This window comes from Uloborus diversus, chromosome 2 (genome assembly GCF_026930045.1).
Source record: "Uloborus diversus isolate 005 chromosome 2, Udiv.v.3.1, whole genome shotgun sequence".
Classification (NCBI taxonomy): Eukaryota; Metazoa; Arthropoda; class Arachnida; order Araneae; family Uloboridae; genus Uloborus; species Uloborus diversus.
Window position 1 is genome coordinate 58,314,732 of NC_072732.1, and position 9,898 is coordinate 58,324,629.

The following is a 9,898-nucleotide window of genomic DNA, read 5'->3' on the forward strand; positions in this document are numbered from 1 at the left end:
ATATCCCCTATAACATAATACATAACATTCAAAAATCAATGAAAACATTTGTACAAAAATTAAAATACTTTGTGAAATCTAAAATGCAATATACTTACGCACTCAGTGCACCACCACCTTTTGCATGGCCATCTAATTTTGTGACAATAACAGCACCGACATCGACCTTTTCTTTAAAGGCTCTAGCCTGAGAAAACATTCAATGTTTTAAAGGACAGAATAAAGGGATTCATTTTGAGATAAAGAAGAGAAACTGAAACATGTTAAATTTGCATGAATGATAATAATAACTGAAAAAAGCATTAATGAACACCAGCATGCTTTAGTTGGGAGAATATGCATGGGAATGCAGTTCCCAAATATTTCAGTTGTTACAGTAAAACTTTTATAATATCTGAATGATTATTAATATTAAAATTATATAGTGCAACCAGAAACTTAAAACAATCATTGTGTTTAGAATCGATTTCTTCAGACACGATAATTCACAACAGAATCTATCAATTTAGACACTCTTTTGTAATGGAAATTCTCCTAATGTAACCTATGGACCAGCATTTATATCATTAGGCTATGGGGGCAACTGCTGACCAACTACAAAAATACTAGAATGGCAAAATACGCTACCTACTTAAAAAGGTTTCATGTAATCATACATTACTTAGTTACAAAAATAGCAATCAAGAGTACAAAAATTTTAAATTTAATTGAGTATGTACTCCCGCAAATATTCTCGCTCCAACTTAAACACTGCCTGCATGTACATAAAACTTACATAAGAATAAATTCTTAAAATATCAGCAGGAAATACAAAATTAAAATGGCAACTATTTTATGTTTAGAGGTTGAGTAAATAAAAACTTCTCTTAATATCCTTATTCCAAAATACATTTCAATAGTTGTCAGCAAAGTTACACTACTAAATCAGTGAAGTTTTCAAAATATAACACCCACCTGAGCTTCACAAGCTTGACCAATTGATGCATCCATAACGAATATAATGTTATCTGGGTTCTGAAAAGAAAAATAAAACATATGTGAATAAATTGAAGTAAAAAAAAAAGAAAGGGGGGGGGGAGCATGAAAATGAACAGGATGATATTGCTTAATTTGCAAACTAATGTAGAAATATTTATTCTAAAACACTTTTGTTTTTTAACTTTTTAAATTGATAAATGTTTCTTAGTGTCAAACACGAAAAAAATTTTCAAAAATTTTTATTTTTTATACAGTAAAAAATATTTTTGAAAATTCCTTTTAAACAGAATTAATAATATCTTGGATAACACAAAGGCAACCAGCAAGTAAATAAGTAAGTAAGTAAAAAGAGACACAATAAAGCACAAACCACTTATCTCCCCATTCTAGAAGATCACTAAACATACATACTATTGTACTACATAAACTTCAGCTTTTAGAGACAAGTTCACAGGAACTAAGCATCTAAATTAGACACGGTTTATTGCTTTCTTGGTCTTTTAATAACCAATAAAAATAATTAGAGAAAAAATGATGATGTAATTTTGATTGAATCAGATTTAATAAACGGACCAATGAGAAAAGGGTGCATCTGCAATTCGTGATTTAAGTTAAAACTAATAGAAACCTCAACAGCCTTGATTTGGCCAAAATAATTCTATATATATATTTAAAAAAGTAAGGCCAGAGAAATTGTAAAAGGATGTTTGTGGTGGGCCTGCATCCAGGATACTCCATAGCACCTATAGAATTTTGAATTAGTTTTTCTGCTATTAATTTTTCAAGCTAAAATTTCATGCCAATTGCCTTTTTAAAGGATAAAAGATTTTCCACACCCCTCAACATTTTATGCCATTTGAAAGAAATTTTTTTCTGTATCAATTAAAACTTCTTTCAATTTTATCTTTTAATTAGAACAGCAGATATAAGTTTCTATTATAGCGAAGTTCATGGCTAAACTTAACTCAAGCCCGGAGACCTTTCAGATGTACAAAACAGCTCTTTAGCTATGTACAAAAAGCCTTTAAGCTATGAATTTTGGTACAAGTTAGTTTGGACCCTAGGGAAAGGTTGCTCTTTGAAGCATTTTTTTTTTTTAAATAATTTGGTTAGACTTATTTTTATCAAGTTCTTTTTGCCATTGGGTTGGAGCGGGATTTTAAAATTTTTCTAAATTCAATGACCTTTTTATTGAAACTCTTTTCTACGGAAAGAGGGGTGTGATTTTTATTCTGTTCTAATTGTATTATGTATTTTAATCTGATTTTCCTTAACACTAAACAAGTCACATCAGCAACACTTTTTTGATAAAAACAGAAAAAAGCAATGACTATTTAAAAAAAGAAGAAAGAATAGAAAAAGTAAACATGCATCTAAAAAATTTTTACCATCTAACTTTCAGTACAAAAAGCAAGATTTATAAGATTTATATTATTTATTATTATTTATCACTAGTGGCACCCGCACGACTTTGCCCGTTGTCGAAAATTAAAAGGTCATTTGGTTCGCCTGTATATTAACAAATAATGGATGATGAATTTCTCGCTAATTGGCTATGTCAAATGGCTCACCCATGTTACGGTTCCACGTTATGATGGTTTCGTAATTTACTATTCCACGTTGTGATAATTTGCTCGGAAAATTTTTCTTAAAATTGGTATAGAAAAGAACAAAATCGAATTTTCAAAAAATCGCTTCGAGGTGCACACCCCCATGCTACAAACTAACTTTGTACCAAATTTCATGAAAATCGGTAGAACGGTTTAGGCGCTATGCGGGTCACAGAGATCCAGACAGACTTCCAGCTTTATTATTAGTAGAGAAGAGTAAAACTTCAAAAGCATAAATACCGTAGCATTTGAAACTTGCAACATTTCTTCAAACAGAGAATCTTCTTGCTTATGTCGACCACTAGTATCTACAATTATAATTTCAAAATTCTCATTTTTAAATTTTTCAACACCTTCTTGAGCAATTACAACAGGATCTACTTCAGTGTAGCTATAAGATAAAAAAAAAAAAATTCATAATTTACTCAATACACCTCAATTATTATAAACAAACAAACAAACAAAAAAAAATCACTGTGTATTGAACTTAAAATATTTTTACTTTGATTATATATAACACACACACATTTAATAAATATGTCTGACATAGAACATTTTTCTTAAAACCAAATTAGGTCATTTATATTCATTACATCTTATTTCAAAAATAGAGACAAACAAAGCCAAAATAGAATTTTTCTACTATTTCTTTCTAATATGAGAAAAAGAAAAGCAAGGAAAAGTAATGATTTCTTTGAGCATGTTCAAGATATGATGCAAAATCTTGTCTTTCTTTTAACGACCTATTACAAGTTCTCTGATTTGATTTCAGTGAAATTTATAATTTCTGAAATTGAAAAACATATATAAATTTACTACCTTAAAATTTATTCAACCTTTTTGATTGATAATGATACACCAAGCAACATACAGCTATGTATTTTGAATGCTTGAGAAATATTACTGGGAAATAGTTTATCTTGGCTAACAAGGTTCATTTGTAGAGTTCAAAAGGGAACACTTATTTGCTTGTTTTAGTCAACTACATAAAATTTTACCCGAGAGAGAAAATTGACTTCAAATTTATATTTACCTTCCATAAAAAGGTATCCTTGCTTTTGTAGCATTTTGTTTCAGTTGATCAAAGGCACCAGCTCTAAATGTATCTGCACAAACTAAGCATGTCTTCCAGCCTTTCTTTAAATAGTGGTAAGCAAGCTGGATATAAATTGAATATATAATTAAAATCCCATCAAGGGAAAAACCAATATTAGAGTTTTTGAATTACAAAAGGAAGAATTTATCAATAAACTATGCATAATATGTGATCTTCTTTTTTGTAGCTGCTGACAGCTAGCTTTGTGTTGTGGTAAGATCACATGATGCAAAATTTTATTTTTTCATAACAGGTAGTAAAGTGCAAAAAATATATATATATTTTTTTTAGATTTTTTAAAAAGTGATTTAAAATTCAAGCAACATTTTACTGAATCTTATGTATTTTTAAGTTATTACATGTTTGATACATTTTGATGTTTGGAAAATTGGAAAATCTTGGCTTTTCGAACCTTAGTACAAGTAGTTGTCTTTCCGCTTCCCTGAAGACCAACAAACATAATGATATTAGGTTTTCCTTTTGTTGGCTGCCACGCTTTTACTCCAGGATCCACCAACTATTAACAGAAATTGAAAATAATAGTAATAAAACAAATAAACTAAGAATAATGATCTAAATGTTATTTCACACATAATATAATATGTTCAGTAAAGAATGTGTTTAAATTTAAAATTTTTACTTTTATGGAGTTTATAAATCATTTAACAATGTTCAGATATTAGAATAAAATCAGCACAAAACTACTTTACAGTCCTTAAGTAATTCTAAAAATGTATCATTAGTATTAATTCAATTGAGAAAGTATGGATATTAAAAAACTACACAGCAGCAAGGTTCAAATATGTGTGAAAACTTGTGTAAAATATTAATTTTCAATAAAATAATATGTATAAGTATCCAAAATTATTCAAGATAAAAAGATAATCTATAATATTTAATTAACTATTTTTCTTTTATATTCTTTTACTGGATGTATATTTCCAAGGCAAAATTTTAATATTGGATTACTTTTATCAATTCTTTGAAAACAGCGGATTGAATCATGCGCCTTTTGTTCAAACCAGCAGCCATTTCATCAAAATCTATTACAGACCTATATGGAACAGTAGAAAAAGAAAACAAATCAATACTACATTGCTGCATCATTTTTTATACTATGTCAATTTTATTATGAGAAATGTGATTGAATAATATGAAAAATGTCATGAACCAATTTAAATTATCAATTCAAATGTAAATTTAATAATAATTAAGAGAATTGAATATATAATAACTTTCTTTAGAAATCAAACTATATGCACAAACAATGGGGGTGGTGAGACAGTGTTTAAAAATATATATTTACCTCACATTTTCTCTAAGTTGTTTGACTAATTTTATATTTACATCTGCTTCTAACAATGCAGTACATATTTCCTTTAACATAGAATCTAAAACCTAAAAAGAAAAAAGGGAGAATACATTAGATCAATGACACTAAGGTAACTGAGCTGTTTCGCTATTGTAATGAACTGCAAATTAGTTGAAATATTTACTAACTTATAACATGTAAAGCAGATTAGATATAAGTGCTCTTTGACACATTTCCCAACTAAATATTTCATATCGACTCCAAAATTTACAAATCTATGCCGCCTAAAATTGTAGCTTCTATCAAACCCCACACATTTTCTTCTACTCTTTCTTTCTCCCAAACAATTATATGATCCCCTCCAAACAAATCTCAGAGGGGAGTTTGTTGAATTACATTACTGAAGTTATTTTTTGTTGACCTATATTTCTTAATATTACGCATCATGACTTTCATGAACAACAGTTAGGAAATTTTGGAGTTAACATCAGGGATGACAAGAAGCTGATCAGCCTTGTCTGTAACTACTGACTCAGCCCTTTGGAGGACCCAGTTTGGAATTTGAACACTATAAATTTTATTGGCAAGGAGGTTAATTATGCAAGGGATTCATTATCATTATCACTAACTCAATTTCTTTCAATTTTTTTGATTAGATATGCTGAGCTTTCGTTTTTTATCTATTTTCCCTCACAGTGGGGTAACATGCGTACTGGTAAAAATATAAGCAAAAGTTAATAGAAATCCTATTCATTCTATCCTCCCAAAAAATTATTAAATTACGCTTGTCAACCGTCTCGATTTTTAGACAAAACCCTGATGTCCTGACCAGTTTACTTCATATCCTGACAAACTCTTATAACTAGCAACAGACTCTGGGCCCAGCTAGTCTGGTCCTAGTCAGTTTATTAGTCTCCAATAAAGATCAATGGCCATCTTAAAGTTATCTACACCTCTTACAATTTACAACCTCTCCGGTAAGATGTTCCAAGTGTTCACAACCCTATTAAATTGATAACTTCTTCTAATTTCCAGATTAGTCTGAGATTTGATTAGTTTAAAACAAAGACCCCTTGTCCTGCTTTCTGTGCAAAAATTTAACTCATCAACATCTTTCACTTTGATAAATTTAAACAACTGAATCATATCCCCTTGAAAAACACTGTGAACTGGTCATTGTTAAATAAAATATTTTATAAAACTTCCATCAAAATGATAAAAGATTTTGCAAAGGATCTATGAACAAATGGGCAAAACTTTTCATAAACAGAATCGTGACAGTTTGCATCACTTGTTTACATGATAGTTTTTGAAGTTTGTTAAGATTCTTATTCAACAGTTAAGAGATGGCGACTCAAAACTGAGAATGATCCCAAAGTTTGTTTAAAATATATAATTATATCATATTTTTCATATTAATTACAGAAAAATATAAATTTAATTGATGAATTGGAAATTACAGTATAACCTAATATGACAAGTACAGCTCCTTACAAGGAGCCCATTATAATGAGATATAAAGTGCATTTTAGAAAAATTAACGCGTGAAACAAATTTTTTAATTAAGAGATGCTTGTCTTGGCAACAGTTGTAACTTCTAAAACTGGTTGAAAAAGTATGGTTAAAATATTTCCTCACCAAGTAATATATTCAATAATCATCCCGTTTTACTTTACATCTCTCGTGTGCATTAATAGAAAATTTTTATCTTTAATAAAATAATAGATAGCATATTAATAAGTTCTGCTTGAGTATAAAGACAAAAGAATGTAGAGTGAAAATTTACTCCTCTTTCAAGTATTCAAATCAATTTTTTTTATATCTGCAAGTTTGATTTGAATAAATCTGTCATTTAAGAAATAAATATATTAATCTGAGTTCTAAAAGTCAGTAACTTCATGAATCAGTGAAATTTGGATTAAGAGAAGTCTGACTTTACGGTGCCTATACTAATGAAAACGAAATTCTGGAAGTGGCCGAGCAAAGGGATAGGTTTTGTGGTTCAAACTGTACCCAGAAAAACCTTAGCTTAACATATTACCAATCCTAGTATGATAATTTATGAAAAAACAAGAGTAGAGTAGTAACCAAAATTTCCACATAGGTTATTTCTGGCTGCACTGTTGAACCTATGAATGTGCATCCAGATCAAGGGAGGAGGAGGAGAATGAATATCTGGCTTCACATCCCGAAATTTGCACAAAAAACTTAAAAGCAACATTTGTTCATCTGGCCTTTTCCAAGCGTATGATGTAGTTTTATAACTTTATTTGGATATTTCACAATCTAAATGTTTAAAATGCATTTTCTGAAGTATTTAGATCAGGGGCGGCATTTCAGCATTTCGTTTGGGGGGTCGAGTATTTTGAACATGAATTTCCACAGTATGGTATATTGGTTAACAGGAAGGGATAATAAAATGGTTTTAATGTTAAGAACAATAAAACAATATTGAAATTGAGACACAAAAGTTATCTACTATAAAATGACTGATCTGATTGAAATAGTCAAAAAACAATGGAAGCAAGAAAGTTATATTAAAAAACACATTTCCTTCAAATTCCGCTCTTTAAAGTAACCAAGAAAACTTTTTAAATTGGGCTAGTATTTATTTAGCGTCATTAAAAAGTATATTCGCAATTCATAAAACAATTCCTCTTCCCTCATGCTATAAATTTTTCTTATAAGTGTAATATTTTCTTTTTCGCTTTCTATAGCCGATCTACATAATATTGAACAGACCAATGATAAATATATCTCATCAAGTTACTGTCTCAATTTCTTGAGAAACTGAATTGATCATTTTATTCAAAATAGTGACTTAATATTTTCACTAAAACTTCATTTGGTTTTGCCACCTCTTCTACATCGGCATACAGTTTAAAAACTGTTATGGAAAGGTCTGTCACAAAGTTTTACACTTTGTTCAAGGGCTCAAGAATGCAAAAATTACTAAGAGTTTCAAATGTCAATCCAAGAGTCAAGGTTAGCGGATTGAAATTTTTGTGATAGAGTGTAACATTGTTCAAAAAACGCTCCGCAGTATAAATAAAGTAAACAAAAATTCAAACAAAGTCATACATATTAAAATGACATCAGATTTTCTATCATTGAAAAGGTCGGTTTCCAGAAATTCTTCCAGGGGGCTTTTATAGATTTAACTCTTGAATACTATCATGTGTCACTCAGAAATTGTCAAGTAAAGAGCCTCAAGATATATTTGTTGTTGTGAAAATATTTTTCGATGTAAGATGTTTTCCATAAAGAGCATATCTTTACAAAGAGTTTCTAAGGAAGCATATAATGCATCGAGTTTGCTAAAATATGTTTCTAGTACAAGGGATCAATGAACACTTATTAGCTAAGCATTAAGTTATAATCTGAGCATAAAAATTTATGTAAAATGACATGGAGTTTACGCGTAAAAATTGCGCAGTCTTAGCACTGTACGGGCATCTCATAGAAGATGCACCATCATAACATAGAGTACACAATTTTGAAATATTTAACACATATGAAGAGATTACTTCTTTAGTTAAGGCAAACAATTATTCTCCATCTGTTTTTTCTGTTCTTAAAATGCAAGCAAATAATTTTCTAAGTTATCCAAATTGAATTTAGCCATTTTTTCATTATTCTTAGTGAAAAATTTGGAAGGTGCAACCGCCCCCTCTCGCTCCCCCTGATTTAGATTAACTGCTCATCCATTTTGCTAGCCACGCACTTCTGATTCCATCAAAAAAGTGTTTCACCGAGAAGGGAAAGAAAAAAAAAATCAAAAGGAGCTTGAATTATGTGTGAAGAATGCAAAGTAGAACTTTTCCAGGAAATTTGTTTTGTGGTATATCATTCTAAGCATAATTTCTAATGTAATTAGTTTAGTATATTTCTATATTGATATTTAAACATAAAAATAAGCGTATATTTAAGCGACTTCTTAAAAAAAAAAAAAAAGAGCATTCAGAGGATTAATTAACATAGGCAATATTAATGCCAAGTTATTCAGCTCAATTGAGAAATTGCTTTGAAAATAATTTTCTACTGACACAAATGAAAATGACATTCACACAACCACAAAACTTTTGACAGAAAAATACAATAAGATCTTTATTTCTCTTCAACAATATGTCTTTTTTCTATGTACAACTTTTCTTATGTGAAAACAAGTTTAAGTTGTAAAATAAAATGTAGTTTTAATTAATTGAAAGGTTAGGCTCCTGAATTTTAGCGTGAAGCAAAATTAACATAACATGACATCTAGTTTTATTCATGTACAACACCAAATTTTGCACTCTTCATTGATAAGTAACACTGGAGGTGAAAAATATGCTTAAGTAGAAAATACGTTCATCAAACTTTTAACATTTCAGGACACAAATATCCACTTAGCTACGTTAATCCGTAATGAAAATAATCAGAAAATCAAGAAAGTTTGAAATTGACTTCTTGTTTGCTGTTTGTAATGTTTAGATATATATTTTCCATGCGAAACTAGATTTTTCTTCATAAATATTCAAGAAAAAAAAAATCATGGTGTCTAGGGAGGAAAGAAGAAAGCTATAGCTTTGTCCTCTTTTTCGGATCGCAAAAGCAATACAAAAATTTTGCGTGCTCAAACATAAATAAACAAGAGCTACTGACACATTTCAAATCATTACCTCTTTATTAATAATAGTTGCATTATTGAGGGAACGCAAAGCGTTCGTAATCTTTCTACCCAAGTCCACAAGAACCATTTTGAAAGTTTATAGGTTAGCGATGAGGAATATTGAATTAAATCAAGATAAATAACAACACACAGAGCAGAAAATTTTACGAAACAGCCATTGTACTACACGTAGTTTCGAAATTGTTGCCATCCAAAAAACTGCAACAGAAAAGAAGTGCCACTTTCCCCGTTTT

At 29.7% G+C, this 9,898-nt stretch overlaps 1 protein-coding gene across 1 annotated transcript in view; it reads right to left on the minus strand.

The window, feature by feature from the left end:
- The window catches only part of LOC129235172 (signal recognition particle subunit SRP54), a 30,821-nt gene extending 20,986 nt beyond the window's left edge, over window positions 1–9,835 (minus strand). The window contains exons 1-8 of the mRNA XM_054868860.1: window positions 9,655–9,835; window positions 4,991–5,082; window positions 4,654–4,738; window positions 4,097–4,201; window positions 3,622–3,746; window positions 2,829–2,979; window positions 955–1,014; window positions 99–187 (exon numbers count right to left, since the gene is read on the minus strand). Of these exons, the coding sequence (XP_054724835.1) occupies window positions 99–187; window positions 955–1,014; window positions 2,829–2,979; window positions 3,622–3,746; window positions 4,097–4,201; window positions 4,654–4,738; window positions 4,991–5,082; window positions 9,655–9,732 (785 nt within the window). The 5' untranslated portion in view covers window positions 9,733–9,835. The remainder of the gene's footprint in view (window positions 1–98; window positions 188–954; window positions 1,015–2,828; window positions 2,980–3,621; window positions 3,747–4,096; window positions 4,202–4,653; window positions 4,739–4,990; window positions 5,083–9,654) is intronic.
- Between the last annotated feature and the right edge of the window lie 63 nt (window positions 9,836–9,898).